Raw genomic sequence first — 22098 nt, forward strand, 5'->3', positions numbered from 1 at the left:
CTCAGAGGCGATGAGATGTCAGATTGGAATCCTGTAACCAGTGGCCGACCGCAGTGATTCAGTGCTGGGAACCCTATAGCTGGCCAAATATTTTGGATATAAATGTAACAATCAATAAGTTTGTAGATGAAGTGAAAATTGGTGGTATAGTTGACAGTGAGGAGGATAGTCTTAAGTTACAGAACAATATTGAAGCTTTGGCTGGTGACTTTATTGTACGAGGAGAGGTTAAACAGACTCGACCCATATTTTATGGAGTTTAGAAGAATGACAAGATTCCCATGAGCAGATGTTGGGGGTGGTGTGGGTAGGAAGAGGAAAGTAGGGCCAGTCTCAAAAAAAGGGTTCTACCATTCAGGATAGAGGTGTATGGAAATTTACTCACTCATGGGTTTGTGAATGTTGGAACTGTCTACTGAAGGTGGCTGTGGAGGCACAGATGCTCAATCTATTTAAAAGAGAGATTCATGGAGTCTTGATCATGAAGGGAATTAACAATTATGTATGGGTGTATGGTTCAATCTGGGAGGAATTGATGGAAAAAAAGGGGGAGAATTAAACAGAATGTGATTCATATAAGATTAGTTTAAATGGGTCCTTGATGGTCAGCATGGAGGTTAGTAAGCCAAAGGACCTGGTTCCATGCTGTATGCCTCTAACTCCACGAATGATAACTAAGCCAAAAGTTTCCACTTAGTTGCAACTAAGGTGTGCTCATGATTTCACCCTAGTTTATACTTACACTCATTTCACTTCTGCAAATGTACCATCTGCTGTAAACAAGTTATATTGGTCTTTGAGTATAACAAAAATATGTTGTATTAAATTATAATCTATAATGGTTTTAAGAGTGGTGATGTTGCACAATCTATTCATAAGACCATAAGACATAGGAGCAGAAGAAGGCCATTCGAACCAGCAAGCCTGCTTTGCCTTTTGATCATGACTATACAGCTGAAACAGGATTTGACAAAAATAAAATACTTTAATTAGAATGTTGGGTCCAACACTTGTGAGCACAGTTGCCGGTTACTAACCAAAGTGAGAAAGTATATATCCAGATGCTTTAAAAAATCTATTGGTGCCCCAAAACTTTCAAAGAAAGGCTTAAATGTTTACAAATTATGGGAAATTTGCTGTCAATGTTAACTTAGTCAAGATGGTCTTCAATTTTGTCATTGAGGCTCTTCTAAACCAGACCACTATGGAAATTCAATTCATTGCAGGCAAATTGTCTCGCTTGAAATTCCTTGATTTTTTTTTTGCATTGGTTTGATTCCCTTGGATACACCATACAACCCAGTACAGATGTCCAAGTCAAGATCTGATCATTAAGGCCAAAAGGAACTCAAATGTCCATGTACAGCAGACCATTTTACCAACTGAGTTATTGACTGAGCTAAAAGTACATTTAAGTTGTAATGAAAATAATTACAGGAGGAAGATGAGTAGCAGAGGATTCATGTATCATAAAATCTTGTCTTGGTAGCTTTTATGGACATAGAATTCATAGGATTTTATCATAAAAAATTCAAGTGGTAAAACAACATCTCATTACTGGCTTTCCAAAAAATTCACTGTGGTATGTTAAATGCATAGTCATGCAAAGCTATTGCTGCTTTACATAAACTGCAGAATCTCTCATAATAGCACATAGAAACATTCATGGATGTGCGAAGGGAAGAAATATCGTAACTTTCATTGCAAACCCACATTTTGCACACTGAGTTCACTCACCTTGATTACCTTGTTGAAAAAGTTTATTAAGGTCCAGCGAAGATGCTCTGGAATGAGTCTTTGGAAGTCTGGGTGGTGGTGTTGGGGGCACTTCTCCTTTCTTAATAGCATTTTCAGCAGAAGTGCTTGAGTATGATCTGCAACGGGAGACAAGGTGGAGTTTAATAAGGGCTCTTGGTTGCAGGGTTGAGCACGGACACAGATGTATCTTGCAACAGTTATCACTCAGCACCTAAAAAGGAACTATTTGTATTCCTGCCATTTGTGGGATCATGCTATATAAATGGAATTCCATTTTTCCCATATTGCTCCAGTGCCTTGTTCACAAAGGTATATCAGTTGCTGCAAGAAATGGCCTGAAATTGTGAAAAGTTACTACAGAATTGGAAGTCTTCCTTTTCTATCAAGGGCTCTAATCACAAAAGATATGATCTGTCTTGAAACAACTCATACATTCCCATACACTTCACTAAGTGAAGCTAATTAGAGCAATATGAATAATAATGCTTGTCAGTTTCTTGAAAGAGAATCCATTTGTTAAACAGTTATGGTAAGACAATATGGGGTAGATATTCATCTTTTACCACTGCATCTAAAGAATGATTTTGTATCTTCCACTTTTTATATTGTGTGTGATTTTCCTTTGTTTTTTTTGAATTCAATAGAACTGAATAACAAGTGGGACATTCACCAGGCAGCCAAAGAGATACCATCCATTTCTCACTAGATTTCTGCACCAGCTACCAAGATTTGCAAAATGCAATCAACCAAACATAAGTGCCAAAACTATAAGCCAGTCTCAGAATAGGATTGAATGAAAAGCAAAAAAATCCCCAGAATTAATAGTAGGTCGGACAGAATTGTTTATGGCATTTGTCCGATAAACAAATCTCATTCCAGGTACTACATTACACAGCAAACATTTCAACCAATTTACATAACTCACTTAATGAAGCTACTACATTTATTCAGCTTCCACTGGAACCCAGCCAAGGCTGGTAAATGCACTCAAGATAATCGTAAATCAGACAGATAATCTTAATAGCCAGGTACTGAAGTCCACTATGAAGTTCATATAAAATGCTATTATTTTAACAAACAAGGGATATTTAAAATACTATTTAGGATACATAAATTACCTGGGTCTTGTTTTCCTCTTCTGGCTCGATTCCAGTTCTCGGCAACCTTCAGAAAAAAAAGAGATTGTACATTAAGACACAGCAGTCTTGGACGGAAGTAATGAACAAAACAAAACATGCTTTTAAGAGATTAAAACCAAGGTTCAGAATCAAGCACTTTTGTAAATACTGGCGAACTCGACAAGGAAGATCTAGACTTCCCTGTGGGCATGCTGAAGCTTTTAACTACTGATTTCCCTGTTGTCAGCTGCTTTCCCTCTGTAGGCAAAGCTTTAACACCAGGCCTGTTGACAGAGACTCTGGATAGAAAAGTGAATGTTGAAGCTGTCAGTGTGGCTCAATTCTTAAGGTTTTCACTGAAGATAAAAGGTGATCATTATTACTAAACCTATAATTTGTTTAATAAGTTATTTCTCTAATAAACAAGCTGGACTAATCCAAAAATCCAGCAGCCTACTTGCAAAACATTCCAGGAGGGAAATTTACTTTCCTCCTCCTGTCACTACTTTATTATTGTCCACTATTTTATTTTGCAGCTTACGCTTGGCATTAATTTTGCTCACGGTGTATTTGAATTACATGGAATTATCTCAATTTATGCAAATGATTCAAGTCCAGCAAATACATGGAGTAAATTTTTTCAAACATAGTCATTCACTGCTAGCTTTTATTTCATCAAGTATGGAAAGGTTGAAGAATTTGTAGAATTCTTAAAATACAGTCTATTTATTGTCTAAATGATTTCGATATCTGAAACAAATGTGATATATGGTAAACTCTACCAGCAACTTTAGGGATTAGTTTCTACAATTTGGAATTTCAATTTAAAAACAGTTACATAGAAACACAGAAAACCTACAGCACAATACAGGCCTTTCGGCCCACTAAGTTGTGCTGAACATGTCCCTACCTTAGAAATTACTAGGGTTACCCATAGCCCTCTGTTTTTTCTAAGCTCCAAGTACCTATCCAAAAGTCTTTTAAAAGACCCAATCATATCCGCCTCCACCACCATTGCCGGCAGCCCATTCCATGCACTCATCACTCTCTGCATAAAAAACTTACCCCTGACATCTCCTCTGTACCTACTCCCCAGCACCTTAAACCTGCGTCCTCTTGTGGCAACCATTTCAGCCCTTGGAAAAAGCCTCTGACTATCCACACGATCGATGCCTCTCATTATCTTATATACCTCTATCAGGTCACGTCTCATCCTCCATCGCTCCAAGGAGAAAAGGTTGAGTTCACTCAACCTGTTTTCATAAGGCATGTTCCCCAATCCAGGCAACATCTTTGTAAATCTCCTCTGCACCCTTTCTATGGCTTCCACATCCTTCCTGTAGTGAGGCACAGTACTCCAAGTGGGGTCTGACCAGGGTCCTATATAGCTGCAACATTACCTCTCAGCTCCTAAATTCAATTCCATGATTAATGGAGGCCAATACACCATATGCCTTCTCAACCACAAAGTCAACCTGTGCAGTGCTTTGAGTGCCCTATGGACTCGGACCCTAAGATCCCTCTGATCCTCCACACTGCCAAGAGTTTACCATTACTACCATATTCTGCCATTATATTTAGCCTACCAAAATGAACCACCTCACACTTATCTGGGTCAAACTCCATCTCTCACTTCTCAGACTAGTTTTGCATCTTATCAATATCTCACTGTAACCTCTGACAGTCCTCTACACTATCCACAACACTTCCAACCTTTGTGTCATCAGCAAACTTACTAACCCATCCTTCCACTTCCTCATCCAGGTCATTTATGAAAATCACGAAGAGTAAGGGTCCCAGAACAAATCTCTGAGGCACACCACTGGTCACTGACCTCCATACAGAATATGACCCATCTACAACCACTCTTTGCCTTCTGTGGGCAAGCCAGTTCTGAATCCACAAAGCAACGTTCCCTTGGATCCCATGCCTCTTTACTTTCTCAATAAGCCTTTCATGGGGTACCTTATCAAATGCCTTGCTGAAATCCATATACACTACATCTACTGCTCTTCCTTCATCAATGTGTTTAGTCACATCCTCAAAAAAATCAAGCAGGCTTATAAGGCATGACCTGCCCTCAACAAAGTCATACTGACTATTCCTAATCATATGATACCTCTTTAAATGTTCATAAATCCTGTCTCTCAAGATCTTCTCCATTATCTAACCAACCACTGAAGTAAGACTCGCTGGTCTATAATTTCCTAGACTATCTCTACTCCCTTTCTTGAATAAATGAACAACATCCACAACCCTCCAAATCCTCTGGAATCTCTCCTGTCCCCATTGATGATGTAAAGATCATCGTCAGAAGCTCAGCAACCTCCTACCTCGCCTCCCACAGTAGCCCTGGGTACATCTCATCTGGTCCCGGCAACTTATCGAACTTGATACTTTCCAAAAGCTCCAGCACATCCTCTTTCTTAATATCTACATGGTCAAGCTTGTAGATATTATATATACATGGTATATTCCTGGTTTATAATACTTCTCAATGCTGATAACTAAAAACATTGAAGCATCACCTTAATAAATTAATTGACACTAGACTCCGATTCAAAGTTTAGCAGCCATCCATTTTGCAATTATATTTCTTAACATAATTAGAATTTTAAGAGAACAATATACACTCAGAAATATAAAAATTTGATTGGATTAACTGCATTGTCATCTCCTATTAAGGCTCTTTTGAAAGTCATATGGTTAAGTCTGGGACCAGATGCTTAATTTCTCAGAACCCATACAAATTATTTGGTGGATATGTTGATCAAGGAATAAAGAATGTGCATTTCCAGATTGTATATTTTCAAGAATATTAAAGGTAGATAACTTTTAGCTAACTGATTCAGTATTTTAATAACCATGTGTGAAAACATTTCTTCAATGCTCTTTCGCTTATAATTATTTTAACTTTCAAGTAACCAGATAGGAATAAATGTTCCCAATTCAACATCTCAAAACCTTTTATGATTTAAAAAAATCTAGGCTATATTTCTCTTAATTATTTCCCTGGAAACAGCATAGTTACTATCTGTATATTCAATGTATTGAATCAGCAAGGGCAGTGGATGAAAATAATGGAAACTGAAAACGTTTGTAGAATCAGCAATAAGCAGTCCACAGGCTGAGTCTCCACTGCAAATCTGCTAGCAATGGAGGACTTAATCTTTTAATGCCCTCCTATATTTTAAAGTAATATTCTGCTGCAAACTAAAGCCTATTGATTCTCATTCCTGTGCCTTTCTTCAAATCATAGAACAGTGCAGCACCAAAGGTAACCATTCAGGTTTTTGAGTTTATCCCAGTTATAAAATTTAATTCCCAATGTCATTTAGTTAACTTTGTATTGCATTTTTCATGCCCAAGTTGTGCTTCTTAATATCAAGGTCCCTGGAACTATCTCCATATTTGGAATGTGAACTAACTGATGAGCTGCATTGAGTTGTTTGAAAGCTGGACACTCCATTGGGAACTGTCAGTCATCAGCTATATAGAGACAGCCAAGGACAAATGTTTGGCCAAATATGCTGGTTTCAAATGAAGCTCAATTTAATTTTGGGGAATAACATCCCATCTTCCAACCAGGCAGTGGAGCCACAATTGCCTGTATTCTCAATGCTCTTTAAAAAAAAGTGGCCGTTACTATAGTCAACATATCAGTGACAATCGTCTAGATTTTGAAACAGTCCCTGAAGTTTGAAACATTACTAATGATAAATGGACAATACAGGAAGCAATTATCCAGTCGGCCTTATATCAGCTGAAGACAAGACTCTGGTATTCCAAAATTCCAGTTTAAGATGGTGCTGGTGAAGGTCAGTGACTACTTGCTGGTGGCAAATAAAACAAAGAAAACAACTATATAATTTATTAATCACACTTTTTCTGCTGAACTATCACTGCAAACTTCCCTGTTGGGGATGAGCTTGTGAACCTGCCATTTTTGCAGTGGAAACTGAAGTCTCGAAGGTGCACAGCAGTTGTGTCGTGGTGTGCTCGGAATGAGTTGCGGAGGTGGGGTCTGGGCTGGAGAGCTTGGAATGGCTGGTGTGGACTTGGAGGCAACTTGATTCAGAAGAACTGAGGCGATGCAGAATCAAGACGTCAGTGCCCAGACCTGGGCTTGAGAGGGAGGAAAGACCTGAGGTCTGATCAATTTAAGCGGTGAGCCAAATTGGAAAAGTTGGATACGGGCCAAATTGAGGTGGCAGGGCATCAGCCTGAGAACGTATCGAACTGGCAGGGCTTGGGTCTAACAGGGTATCCAGGCTAGAGGCGAGAGATGGATCAATTTAGTCACTGCTCCGTGAGTTTTACTCGACCGTGCACTGAACTTCAGCTCATTCCCTGTGAGGTTTACTCATCTCTGCACTGAACTGAGGCTGCGGCCTGCAACTACCAAAGTGCAGATTCAATTTTGTGAACTTCAATTCTGAATGCTATTTGTTCACTTTTATTGTTTATTTTTTAAAAAATGGCTTCTATTGGGTTGCTTTGTTTTGTGGCTGCCTGTAAGAAAACAAATCTCAAGATTGTGTTAAGTATACATACTTTGATAATAAATGTACTTTGAACTTTGGATGTAATAACAGGGTATTTGAAAAAATATAAATTGGAAACTTCAACAAATCCAATGGAACTACTCCAGGAGGGGACGAACTGGAAAGATGTGAGGGAACTAGTGGAAATATGGGTTTTCAAATGAGTAAATGCAATAGGGCAGAAACTGGGCTATTTTACCATGCACAAGGCTAGACCTCATTTCCACAAGACATTCTGCCACTGCAATGAAAAGTGATGATGGAGGAAATGTTCTGGAGAGCATATGCACTTCCATCATTGATTCAGTAAAACAATGTGCCACTTGATGAAAATTCTAGCCAGGATGTGTAGCTGTAATTGTATGTGGCTATGGTTGAGACCAGAACTGGAGTGCCATGCTTTTAAGGTCTCTACTCCTAAGCAGTATAAATGCAGAGGAGGATAAATTTACTCAATTTATTTCTGGGATAACAGGGCTGTCAACTGAAGAGCGGTTGAGCAGGATTCAGTGGAGTTTCAAAGAATGGGCTGTGATTTTATCAAGACATAATCAATTTTGAGTTGTTCTAACAGGGAAGATTCAAAATGTAGCTCTTCAGGATGGAAAACCTGGAACTGGGGGGGTGGGGGGAAATGGTTGGGGGACACATGTGTTCACAAGATAAGGAGATCAACTACGTGAAAGTTAGATGAGGTGATTGACTTACAAGGAGCAAAGGAACCAAAAAATGTGGGATATGATTGGCAAAAATCTGATCTTTCATGCTCTTACTGAGTAATAGAGAACACTTAAGGAATCAGGTGTAGGAGGAGGCCAAATGTTCTTCACCTTCTTACTTACAACCTCCTCTTGTTTTCAGTAATCCATCAATTTGACTGAAGGCTTATCCATGAGAGGAACTAGGCTAGGCAGTTACATAGAATCACATTTCTTTAGTTCTATATGCATTACTTAATTCCAAGAAGCTACAGTTAAAAATCAAGCTAATTATTTATAATGTCACTGCAGGTTTTGATAGGTATCCATGTGTGGTGACTTCAGTCAAAAAATAGAATAAAGCAGCATCAAATATAATGAGCAAGACGTAGGTTAGCATGGGTTAGACACTATTTATTATTGTCAACTGAGTTATTCAAACAGTGTGATCACATTTCTGCAAGTCTTAGTCATTCTATGAGAATTTCAATATGTTTCTTATACATATATAGACAAAGAGGTGAGAATGTTATTCCTTAAACATATTGTCTGCTCTATTTTCTCCCATGACAAGCAGGAGTCTCAATCAAAACACTACCAGTATATGAATTGGATTAATGGGGACTTAAAAATTATAGCTAAGTTTGAAACTTTATGGAAACAAATTAATTATCTACAAGTTGGCATCACTGTCCTAAAGGCACTAGGTATTTTATTTTTTGGTTGTGCCACAGAAGTATCAAGTGTTATGCTTACATTGGAAGATTTTACAAATTTTTGCTCAAAACTTAAATGATCTATTAGGTAATTAGGTATTTATCTGAGTAGGAATATCAAATGCAGCAAGTGCTTCTAAATCGTTGCTGGTTGTCTCTAATGCTGTTTTCCGTTGCTCAAACGAGCACAGATTAAATTAATTGGAGTAAGGATCATGCCAGATTCCAGATAGCAGTACAAATGAAGCACAAAGAAATATGATCAGGGATGTCTCAAAAATGGAATTATTTGCAACTTGCCTGGGGTCATTGGTGTTAAAAACTAAGATTTCTCTTTCTGCCTTCCACAGAACTTCTGAAGACACCCTCACTCAACTTTCCTCCACCAAATGTGAAGGTAACAGAGTGGAACACCTGGCCAATGGGACATGAAGCATTAAATCACCATGTACAGGTTTCCCCCGCTATCCAAAGGCAGAGCGTTCCTATGAAACAGTTCATAAGCCGGAATGGCGTAAAGTGAAGAAGCAATTACCATTTATATTATTTTTCCCATATAATTTATATGGGAAAAATTTGTGAGCGTTCCCAGACCCAAAAAATAACCTACCAAATCATACCAAATAACACATAAAACCTACACAGCCTATATAAAGTAGAAATACTTTTCTGCAATCATTGCAGCACTGTCAAGTGTAGCAAAAATCTCACGCAAGCGCTCTCGCTCCAGTAACCGTTAAGCTATAAAGCTGCCGTCGCCTCAAAACCCGATCAAACCACCCATGACTACCTTTAAATTCCACTTTCGCAAAAATGCCTTTATTTTATAAGGTATGGCGACCAGAATGCAGTTCCAGGGGAGGAGCTTGGCTGCTCGGGGTGCGTGCTGCCTTTTTTCATAAAAGCGAAAACACTTTTTGGGTACCAAAAACAGGTAACTAATGTAGGTCTCTCGTAAAAGTGCAGTGTTGTAAAGCGAACATTCGGAAAACGAGGGCTACCTGTATACTAATTTGCGGAAATTTCATGGCTTCTCCGTGATGGAAAGATTGAAGATATGGGGAACAGGTAAAGATTACTTTTCATATTTTTTCTTATAATTCATTAACCGTCTCATCCTCCTCTCAGTACTTGCCTGCTTTAGATAAGCTGAACACATCTTCAGTAGTTTGGCATTCTTCTGGTATTTGTTTAGAATCTACATTTTTGTTTTGACTTAAATCTGCAAAATAAATATAAATGTTATAAGTTTGTCCCAATCTACTTGATCTACTATAATTTAATAGACCACAAGCAATTCCTATCTCTGCTTTGTGGCTTTCATGCAGCACGAGAAGATCTGCCATTGATAAAAATTACGATTCATGTGGATTAATTTAGCTTCTCACAAACCTTACATCAGTCCAATTGCTTATGATAGGATGCCTCCTAGTGTTGTACAGGAAAATGGTAAATGATTTTACACAGTAATAAGGACTAGTGTAAAACAAAGATGCCCAAGTGTAATTCTTCTAAATCATTGTCAGATCTTTTCTCTTCCATGACAAATCATAATGCTGCTTGTACACTAATTGAATTAACAGGTACTTAACAATTATCACAATGTTTAAAATTTCACAGAACCATGCAAATTACTGTCATAAATTAATCAGTTACAAGTCAAATGATTTTCCATATTTTGGAAAGATAGTTTATAAGAAAAAAACACATACAAATTTTCAACTTCACTGTCTTACTTAACACAAGATTATCATTGCCTTCCTTATTTTAGAAATCAAGCAAAATCTTCCTTCCCCATCTCAGCAATCATCAAATCTGATAGATCATGGAATTTCCAGGGTTAATGTTGGAGTTGTGTTGTTAAAGTTGCCTTAACTAATGCTGCTATAAGGAAATAAATCAGGGTAATAAACCACTTGTGATGCTCACATGCAGGCACTTGAGAGTCCTAATGCTTATAGGATCCACTCTGAACAGACAGCAGATGAAACAATTCAGCCAGGCTCACTGTGAAAAGGCTCTGAAAAGCACACACTATCTGTGGTCAGGTATCCTGGCAAGGACAGAGGAGAAAATGGGCTGAAATATGTAGGGAAATACCAATGTACGAGATCATCCCAATTCTAAACTCAGCAAGTTTAACAACATTCCAAGACTCTAACCCTAGCATTTGATCTTAATCAAATGACTTTGATATCTTATAATTGGAAAAAGAATGAGGGGGGGGGGGGAAGATAAGGATTGGGTGCTGTGGAGATGGGCAGGGATGCAAGTGTCTCCTCAGCACAGTCATGACTGCAGGATATAGTTGTGATTATGGTTGGTTTTGGATAAGGTCTGGAGTTCTCTATAATGAAGTTCAAATCCAATAAATTTCCAACAAAACAGATCAAGTTGTGAGTTCACAGGTCCGGTCCTGATCTTGGATATTCTCTGTGTAGAGTTAGCATTTGTGGGCTTTCTCTAAGTGCTGTTCCCCCACTCCCACCCACATAATGTATATCAAGTAGCTTGTCCTCATAGATAATGTCATTGATACAAAGGTGAAAAGAATCCCAATTTGAACTATCACTTTCAAAGTTACAGACATAAAATCAACCTTCTCTCTCCATAAAAAAAAACTGCTTAGATTCAACTGAATAACTGAAATTGAATCAGATTATTCATGGATTTTTATTCTGTCAATGTGAGTCAATTGCTATTGATTAGAACTGGTAGCATAAAATATTGAGCTAAACGTTGCTGTGAGATTCTTCATTAAGTTTTGTGAATCTCTTAAGACAGACTTTTTATATGCATGTTTGCTCAGAACGAGTTCACAAAATTATATGTTATCAGTTCTAGGTTGAAAAGTATCTGTATAACTCAAAATATGTCTTATAATTTAGCATTTTAAAATTTGCTCAGTTCTCTCTGATCTGCAAAATTTGTGGCAGGGTATTTCATTCCAAAGTCCCATTGTGAAAAACAAAGCTACAAAACCAGTTGCTCCAATGCTAAATACCCAAATCTATTGTATTTAATTAAAAATGTGGGCAAGTGGAGATGATGAAGTTTTTAATTACATCTGTGGTTTGGGGGTGGGTGGGGGGGAAGAAACAAGACTAACTTTTGAAACTTCCTCTCTCTCATTGAGTATTAAAATTTGAATTTTGTGAATATTCTAAAATGGAGTTTTTCCAGTTAGGAACATGGTTCAGACAGAATCGTGTGCCAAAATGCTTGCACTACAAAATGTTCAAACTTATGTCCATTGCAACATCTGATATTCCAAAAAATATGGTACAAACACACATAAAACCACTCCCATGCATGATCATAACCCCTTTGTGTTCATTCTCCTGTTCATTAAAATTAAAAATTTGTAACTTGTCATTGCTTTGAATGGACAAAAAAACTTGGACTTAGCCTTCCAATCATCTCACAACACCACTCTTTTATGTAAGAACAAAAGTAGATAGGAATAGGCCACTAGGTCGTTCAACCCTGTATCTCCATGAGGAGATTAGGTATTTCACCAAAAACACTCACAAGTTTCTATAGATGTACCGTGAAGAGCAGTCTAACCTGCTGCGTCACCGTCTGGTACGGGAGGGGTACTGCACGGGGTGGAAATAAGCTGCAAGAGAGTTGTACACTTAGCTCCATCATGGGTACTAGTCTCTGTAGTATCCAGGATATCTTCAAGGAGAAATGCCCCAAAAAGGCAGCATCTATCATAAAGGGCATCCATCACCCAGGTCATGCCCTCTCTGATTGCTGCCATCAGGAAGGAGATACAGAAGTCTGAAGGCAGTGATTCAGGAACAGCGTCTTCCCTTCTGCTGTCCCATTTCTCAGTGGACATTGAACTCATGAACACTACCTCACTGCTTTTTTATTTCTATTTTTGCACTAATTGCACTATTTAATTGAATTATTTAACATATACTGTATATACTTACTGTAGTAGACTTCTTTTTCTACCATTATGTATTGGACTGTACTGCTGCTACAAAAAACACAAGTTTGATGATATGCCAATGATATTAAACCTGATTCAGATTCTGATTCCCAGCAGGCAAGACCAGCCCCAGGCCTCAACTCCTATTCCCTGAGGAGTTCCCAATAGACCTCAATATCTCCAACATCAAAATGCTTTCACAGCTTCTAGGATAGAGAATTCCAAAGATTCACCATCCTCTGCTAGAAGAAATTAATCAGCAACTCAGGTCTAACTTAACAGCCCCCTTAACAGCTTGCAACACTGTGTGTCAGACAGAGTGGTCAGCAGTACTGGAACTCCACAGGGGACTGTCCTGTCTCCCTTTCTCTTCACCATCTACACCTCGGTCTTCAATTACTGCACAGAGTCTTGCCATCTTCAGAAGTTTTCTGATAACTCTGCCATAGTTGGATGCATCAGCAAGGGAGATGAGGCTGAGTACAGGGCTACAGTGGGAAACTTTGTCACATGGTGTGAGCAGAATCATCTGCAGCTTAATGTGAAAAAGACTAAGGAGCTGGTGGTGGACCTGAGGAGGGCTAAGGCACCGGTCACCCCTGTTTCCATCCAAGGGGTCAGTGTGAACATGGTGGAGGATTACAAATACCTGGGGATACGAAATGACAATAAACTGGACTGGTCAAAGAACACTGAGGCCGTCTACAAGAAGGGTCAGAGCCGTCTCTATTTCCTGAGGAGACTGAGGTCCATTAACATCTGCCGGACGATGCGGAGGATGTTCTATGAGTCTGTGGTGGCCAGTGCTATCATGTTTGCTGTTGTATGCTGGGGCAGCAGGCTGAGGGTAGCAGACACCAACAGAATCAAGAAACTCATTCGTAAGGCCAGTGATGTTGTGGGGGTGGAACTGGACTCTCTGACGGTGGTGTCTGAAAAGAGGATGCTGTCCAAGTTGCATGCCATCTTGGACAATGACTCCCATCCACTCCATAATGTACTGGTTAGGCACAGGAGTACATTCAGCCAGAGACTCATTCCACCGAGATGTAACACTGAGCGTCATAGGAAGTCATTCCTGCCTGTGGCCATCAAACTTTATAACTCCTCCCTCGGAGTGTCAGACACCCTGAGCCAATAGGCTGGTCCTGGACTTATTTCCACTTGGCATAAGTAACTTATTATTATTTAATTATTTATGGTTTTATATTGCTATATTTCTACACTATTCTTGGGTGGTGTGGCTGTAATGAAACCCAATTTCCCTTGGGATCAATAAAGTATGTTTGTCTGTCTGTCTTATTTTGCAACTATGTTTCTTACACAAGACATTCCTATCAGAGGAAACACCTCAATATTCTATTCTGTCATTCCCCCTTGGAATCTTGTATCTTTCAGATTCTTCTAAACTATTTCACTACATGCATTATTTCCTCTTGTGATTTGATCCCTTGGAAGAAAGCTAAGATTATTGATTCATAGTGCGTAGGGCATCAATAAAATTAAGCAACATCCAAATAAGCTTCATTGTACCAAAGCACTGAAACAATTGCAAATGCTTATACCTGAATTGTCCTTGAAGAAGTGCAGATCTGGCTGCTGAAGTGTACTGGCAGGTAACGTAGCAGGTACCGTTTCAGCTGCAACATTCTCCTGTTTTATTTGAAAACAATATTGCATTCATTACTTTCTTGCCACAATTCCAAAAATAATCATGCAGTTCCCAATAAGAAAGTCACATCTGACTAGAAAAATATTATCTGGAAGTATATCTAAAACAAAAGTGAAAGATAGAACCACAGAAATTAAGACATGTTTATTTTGATGTTTGTTGTAGTTCAGATCATACAACAGAGGACATAACATGCCAGGCTCATTTTATCTGGGATAAAAGAATCAAAAGCATTCATTACAGAATTAAGCATCTATCCAGTTTCAGTCAGAACGTCCAAAGCATTTCACATATAGTTATGCTAAAAGAAACTGCAAGCCTACACACAAAATTGTTTTTTTTTTTAAGATGGATGAGACTGGTAAAAAGATTCTGCTTTTCAGTCAATCCCATCACATCTGCTAATTTGGTAGCAGGAGACGGGCAGGTGGTAAAAGCCAACAACCTGTTCTTGGATCCTCTTCCTGCAAACAAGGGAATGACAAGCAGTGACTCTGCCATTTTAGAAAGGAAACTGCTCATCTGATCATTACTAGGTTACTTACAGGAAACTTGAATAAAAAAATTAATTTTTATTAAATAACCAAATAATTCTAACAGAGTTAGATGAAATGACTAATTACCAAATTAAACCAAAGCACCAAATGGCTTAAAGATATGAGCTATCAGCCATCAAACTGAGTAGGTCACAAACTCACCTTGACTGAGAGGCAATTTTTTTACTATTGGTTTCCCAACAGGACTTACCATGGAAAAAGAAGTAGAGGGTAAACCTGTTTTGAAACCAGGAGGAATTTGATACTTTGATGTGATCAAGGAAATATCCACAAGACTCTGCCTCATCAGGGCAGTGAGTTAAGACAGAAGAGCATTGATATTTGAACAGACAACTTAGTGGTGATTTATATAAAAACAGAATACTGCAGAGAATGGTGGCTTGAGGAGAATGGCCTGTCTCATCAATGACTGAATTTTTGACTTCTATTGGCATTTCACTATGTATGAGTGAAACAAAACTTCAGAATTTTTCAAAGAAACATTACTCCTCATGTTGCAGTTACGCTACAGGTAATGTGGTAAAGGCTTCAAAAACATTGGAGTGAAATGGTTGAACTGTATGGGATTATATTGCCTGTCTGATTCTTTTGATGCCAAGTTGACAACTCTTCATAAAAAGAATATACAGCAGTAAAGTGCACTACTTTCAAGGCTGTGATTGACGAGGGTCACAAAATGCAGATGATACTAAGGTAGGTGGCATTGTGGATAATGAAGTAGGTTTTCAGTTTGCAGAGAGATTTAGGCCAGTTAGAAGAGTGGGCTGAATGATGGCAGATGGAGTTTAATGCTGATAAATGTGAGGTGCTACATTTTGGTAGGAATAATTCAAATAGGACATACATAGTAAATGGTAGGTCATTGAGGAATGCAATAGAACAGAGTGATCTAGGAATAATGGTGCATAGTTCCCTGAAGGTGGAATCTCATGTGGATAGGGTGGTAAAGAAAGCTTTTAGTATGCTGGCCTTTATAAATCAGAGCATTGAGTATAGGAGTTGGGATGTAATGTTAAAATTGTACAAGGCATTGGTAAGGCCGAATTTGGAGTATTGTGTACAGTTCTGGTCACCGAATTATAGGAAAGATGTTAACAAAATAGAGAGAATACAGAGAAGATTTACTAGAACGTTACCTGGGTTTCAGCACCTAAGTTACAGGGAAAGGTTGAACAAGTTAGGTCTTTATTCTTTGGAGCATAGAAGGTTGAGGGGGGACTTGATGGAAGTATTTAAAATTATGAGGGGACTTCCGGTAAGATGGCGATTGTTTAGTTGCTCCTAACTTTTGCTCCGTTATTCTTCTTACCTTTGCACTATATGTCTCCCTTCTTAAACCTTAGTTAGGTATTTTATTAGTTCTCTTTTACCTGCCTGCGAACACATCTATCTTATAATGGTTACCAAAAGTTCTAAAACCGGGAAAAAGGAAACTTCTACGGCTTTGCCGGCTGACATTCTCGCTGTATTGGAACAACATCGACAAGATACTTTAATGGATTTTAGAACTGAATTTAGAACTTCTTTCAACCAGCTGAATGTCAAATTGGATCAGATTAATGCTAGAGTGGATGAACATGCTGAACATTTATCTCGCATTGATGTAACTTCTGAAGATTTAAAACGCCGTGTTCAATATCTTGAAACTCTCTGCTCCAGCCTAGAGGAGAAGATCAGTAAACTTTTTCCCAAAATGGTGGATCTTGAAAATCGGAGCAGACGTTGCAATCTACGAATTCTTGGTTTGCCAGAGGCCACCGAAAAGGGCTCTCCTAAGTTTCTCTGTGAGATCTTCGGGAAAGAATTCCTTCCGACTCCACCTGAGCTTGAAAGGGCACACAGGATCTATGTTCCTCGAGCAATTCTGGGTTCCCGCCCACGGCCGATTATTTTATGCTTTCATTAATACCAGGTGAAAAACCGTTTGATTATGGAGGCACGCCACAGAGGTACTTTTGCTTTTCAAAATACGGTTATTCGTTTTGTGGAGGATTTTGCCCCCCAGGTTCTGAAGATGCGTGCTGAGTTTAAAGGTGTAATGAAAGTGCTTTTTGATTGCGGATTCAGACCCTCTCTCCGAAATCCAGCCGATCTTCGAATTACGCTTACTACTGGAGATTATAAGTGGTTTAAATCAGTGAAGGAGGCTGAGGCGTTTATTGGAAGTCTTCCAGCCACCCCGTCTTCTTCGGAACTGGCCTGACCTTCTAAAATGGTTGTTAAGTACTTCCCGGAGTAAAACTATTTTTTCCGAACTCAGACTTTACTTGAATAATTCAGTCATTATCTATTGAAACTCTAAGGACTGTAGTCAATCTCTCCCTGGACTTGGTGCATTAACTTAAGTTTAATGTTTCCCTGCGAACTTTTAGATTTTACCTGTGTTATCTATTTTAATTTTTTATAACCTTATCTATAAAGAACTACAATTGTCTTCAACTTGTTTTGGAGGTTTGGAGTTTTTATTGAAGGCCTCCCTGTTGGTTGATTCATAGTTTAAGTTTTGCTTTTTTTTCTGTAAATGGTTGATAAGGACTCTCTTTGAATTTTATAATTTCCCCCTTTTCTCCCTTCCCTTTTGTTTTCTTTTAATCTTTTATAATTTTTCACGGGTAGGTTAGTTTTAGTTTCCTTCTGATTTTCTTTGTATTATGTTTATACTTCTGTTGAAGTTGTTTGTAATTCTGTTTTCTAGTGCATAAATTAGTTATTATTTGCTATATTATTTATACGGAGCTTTTGTTAACGACACAGAACTGGAAGTCATACTTGGGTTAATTTTTTTGGTAGAGCTAGCTGCATTTTTAGGTAGCCGTCTAATTTTGGGTTGCGGGGGGGGGGGTGGATTCTCCAGTTCCAACACTACTCACTGTTTCTTTTGTTTTCCTTTGTTATTCAGGACATGTCTCTGTTTTGATTCTACGGATCTATGTTTACATTTTTGCTCCCAGACTGTTATTGTACTGCTTGATTTTTTAATATGCCTGCTACCTTATATGCACTAACAATTGATAATGGTTAATTCACTTAAATTTGTGAGCTGGAATGTAAAGGGATTGAATCATACTGTTAAAAGAAGGAAGGTCTTCTCACATATTAAACAAGTCAAAGCTGACATTACTTTCCTTCAAGAAACTCATATTCGTAGTTTTGATAATTCTCGGCTTCTATCAAAGTGGGCGGGTCAGCATTTTCATTCATCCTTTGCCGCCAAAGCTGGGGGGGGGGGGGGTCTCCATCCTTATTATTTCAAATATTCCTTTTGAACTCCATAATAAGATATCTGATACAAATGGCTGTTTTATTATTGTTTCTGGTAAATTATATAATACTAAAGTTGTACTAGCAAACCTGTATGCTCCCAATTTTGATGATGTTAATTTTTTTGAATGTTTTTTCTCCTCACTACCAGATTTAAACTCATACTCTCTTATACTGGGTGGCGATTTCAATTGTTGGTTAGATCCTAATTTGGATCGATCGTCCTCTGTTACTAGACTACCTACTAAATCTGCCTTAGCTATTCAATCTTCTCTCTAATTATGGTATCTCTGATATATGGCGTTTCCTTCATCCTACTGAGACAGACTATTCTTTTTTTCACATGTTCACTATACCTTTACTAGAATTGACTACTTTTTACTCGATAATCAACTTATTCCATTTGTCTATTCTTGCGACTATCAGAGTATACTGATTTCTGACCATGCCCCAATTACTTTGTCTTTAAATTTTCCTGGTGTCCCTCAGAGGAATAAACACTGGCGTTTTGACTCGACTTTACTATCGGATGATGATTTTCTAAAATTTATTAAAGATCAGATAACCTTTTATTTTAACACCAATACATCACCTGAAGTGTCATTCCAGATTGTCTGGGATGCCATGAAAGCATATTTGAGGGGTCAAATAATCTCCTATACAGCAAATCTTAATAGAAAGTCCTGTGCAGATCGATTAGACCTCATTAATCGGATTAAAGAATTGGATCAACTGTATGCTCAAACTAAGAACCCTGAATTATACAAGAAGTGTGTAGAACTTCAAACTAAATTTAATCTTTTGTCTACTCAACCTGTCGAACGCCAACTTCTTGAAAGTAAGAGTCGCTTCTATATTCATGGTGACAAATCTGGTAAATTTCTAGCCAATCAGCTGAGGCGTTCCAAAGCCAAACAATATATTACAAAGATCCGGAAGGAGAATGGAGACTTTATTGGATCACTTAGAAATCAATGACGCATTTAAAAATTTCTATTCTCGACTTTATTCCTCTGAATCTTTGAATGACAATATCTCTGTTGATTATTTTTTAAATAATCTGAATATTCCTTCGCTTTCATCTGATTTTAAAGCCAAACTTAACGCGCCTATATCATCAGAAGAAATATCTTTTGCAATTTCTGCATTGTCTTCAGGGAAATCTCCTGGACCTGATGGGTTCCCCATAGAATTTTATAAATCATTCTCTTCACTTCTTTCTCCTCAGTTATTCTCAGTATTGTCTGACTCGTTTAATTACGGTAAATTGCCACCCTCTTTTAATGAGGCATCTATTATTCTTTTACTAAAAATGGGTAAAGACCCAACAGAGTGTTCCTCGTACAGGCCGATTTATTTGCTTAATGTTGATGTTAAAATCTTGGCCAAAGCTTTGGCTTATAGATTAGAAACTGTTATTCCCTCTATTATTTCTGATGATCAAACTGGCTTTATTAAAAACCGTCTTCCTTTTTTTAACATTCGGCATTTATTTTATATTCACCTCCAACTGGGAGGTGTCCTACTGCCTCTGTTTTGACTAATTTTCAGAAATCCCAGTTATTTAACCTCAAACATGGCATCCGTCAGGGATGCCCTTTAAGTCCCTTTCTCTTTGATTTGGCTATAGAACCTTTGGCGATAGCATTTCGAAATTGTCCTGAACTGACCGGGATTTGGAGAGGGGGTGTTGAGCATAAAGTTTCTCTTTATGCTGATGATTTATTACTTTTTCTTTCAAATCCGTCTACATCCTTACCTCCAATGTTTTCACTTCTTGATCAGTTTATCTCTGGCTATAAACTTAATTTACATAAGAGCGAACTTTTCCCAATTTATAAAGAAGCACGAGAATTAACATTTCGTGATCTCCCTTTTAAAGTAGTTCATAATCAATTTACTTATCTTGGGATTACAGTCACAAGGAAGTTTAAAGATTTATTTCGTGAAAATTTTGTCAATCTTTCATATACTATAAAACAGCGTCTGTTACAATGGTCACCTCTATCTATGTCTTTGGTAGGTCATATTAATGTTGTTAAAATGTATGTTCTCCCTAAACTTTTATATTTATTTCAATCAATCCCAATTTTTATTCCTAAATCTTTTTTTGATTCCTTAGACTCTATTATTTTGTCATATCTGTGGAAGAATAAGCACTCTAGAATTAATAAAGTTTATCTCCAAAAATCTAAAAAAGAGGGTGGCATGGCTTTACCTAACTTTCATTTATATTATTGGGCAGCCAATATATGTTGTGCTACCTTTTGGTTTTTTTTCCATGGCCAACCTGAGTGCCCTAATTGGGTGGCAATGGAGTTGAGTTCCACTAAAGATTTATCTATCTCTGCACTTCTTGGCTCTGTACTCCCTAGTAGCTTGTCCAGATTAATTGTTAATCCTCTTGTTAGACACACTTTGCATATATGGGCTCAGTTTAGGAAATTTTATGGTTTCCATGGTTTTTCCTTTTCTAGCCCTATCTTACATAATCACCTTTTTTTTACCTACTACGTATGATTCAGCATTCCATGATTGGTATAGGGAGGGCATTAGACATTTTGAAGATCTTTTTATTGATAATCGCTTCACATCTTTTCAACAGCTCTCTGCTAAGTTCAATCTGCCCAATGCTCATTTTTTTAGATATCTCCAAATTAGACACTTTATTAATCCTTTAATTCCTAACTTCCCTGAAATGCCTGAGAAAAACGTTATGGATTTCTTTCTTTCTATTAATCCACTAGGTAAAGGTTTAATATCATTTATTTGTGATAAATTAGCATCCTTACGGCGTGCCCCTGTGGATAAAATTAGAATGGCTTGGGAGCATGATTTAAATATCTCCTTATCTGATGAGACTAGAGACTCGATTCTCAAATCAGTTAATTCAACCTCTCTTTCTGCTCACCATTGCCTTTTACAGTTTAAGATTGTTCATAGAGCCCATATATCTAAATCTAAACTATCTCGATTTTACCCTAGTATTAGTCCTCTTTGTGATAAATGCAAAAGGGGCTAGGCCTCTCTCATTCACATGTACTGGTTTTGTCCTAGCTTGGAGAAATTTTGGAAAGATGTCTTCACAACACTATCTTATATTCTGAATCACCACCTAGAACCTAACCCTTTAGTTGCTTTATTCGGTTTTTTGGGTGAGACAGATTTATGTCTGAGTTCGACCAAGTGTTGAATATTATCTTTTGCTTCACTCCTGGCTAGACGTTTAATCCTCCTTAGATGGAGAGATGTTGTCCCGCCCACGCATGCTCAATGGCTTAATGATATTATGTCCTGCTTAGACCTTGAAAAAATTCATTATTCAGTTTTTAATTCGGATACAAAGTTCCATAAGGTCTGGGGACATTTTATTGAGTACTTTCATAACCTTCCTCTTAACTGAGGTTTTTTTTTCGGTCCCTTGCTTTCAGCTTTTTTTTTGGTAGTAGGCATCAATTTCTTCTGTTGCTAAGTGTATTTACAGTTTTGGGGGTTTGAATGTCCTGATTTATACTCTCTATATTGTGTTGTGGCTGGTCTGGAGTTTTTTTTTTGTTGCGGGGCTTGGGGAGGATACTAATTTTACATGTCTTCAATTTGGGTGCTTTCTCAATTATCTTCTTTTGTATTATATTATTATTATTATATGTTTATTTTTGCACTGTATTAACGCTCTTCATTTTGATCTGGGTTTTTTTTATCTGTAGCAATGTAGAAAATGTATAAAAAACTAATAAAAAAATAAAATTATGAGGGGGATAGATAGAGTTGACGTGGATAGGCTTTTTCCATTGAGAGTACGGGAGAGTCAAACAAGAGGGCATGAGTTGA

General features: G+C 37.9%; 1 protein-coding gene across 1 annotated transcript in view; it reads right to left on the bottom strand.

Moving 5' to 3' along the window:
- reps2 (RALBP1 associated Eps domain containing 2) overlaps positions 1-22098 on the bottom strand; it is a 228725-nt gene that overhangs the window by 35919 nt on the left and 170708 nt on the right. Inside the window, exons 10-13 of the mRNA XM_059968006.1 lie at positions 14343-14430; positions 9970-10056; positions 2877-2922; positions 1738-1874 (exon numbers count right to left, since the gene is read on the bottom strand). Coding sequence (XP_059823989.1) covers positions 1738-1874; positions 2877-2922; positions 9970-10056; positions 14343-14430 — 358 coding nt within the window. The remainder of the gene's footprint in view (positions 1-1737; positions 1875-2876; positions 2923-9969; positions 10057-14342; positions 14431-22098) is intronic.

The sequence above is a fragment of the Hypanus sabinus genome, chromosome 4 (assembly GCF_030144855.1).
Source record: "Hypanus sabinus isolate sHypSab1 chromosome 4, sHypSab1.hap1, whole genome shotgun sequence".
Classification (NCBI taxonomy): Eukaryota; Metazoa; Chordata; class Chondrichthyes; order Myliobatiformes; family Dasyatidae; genus Hypanus; species Hypanus sabinus.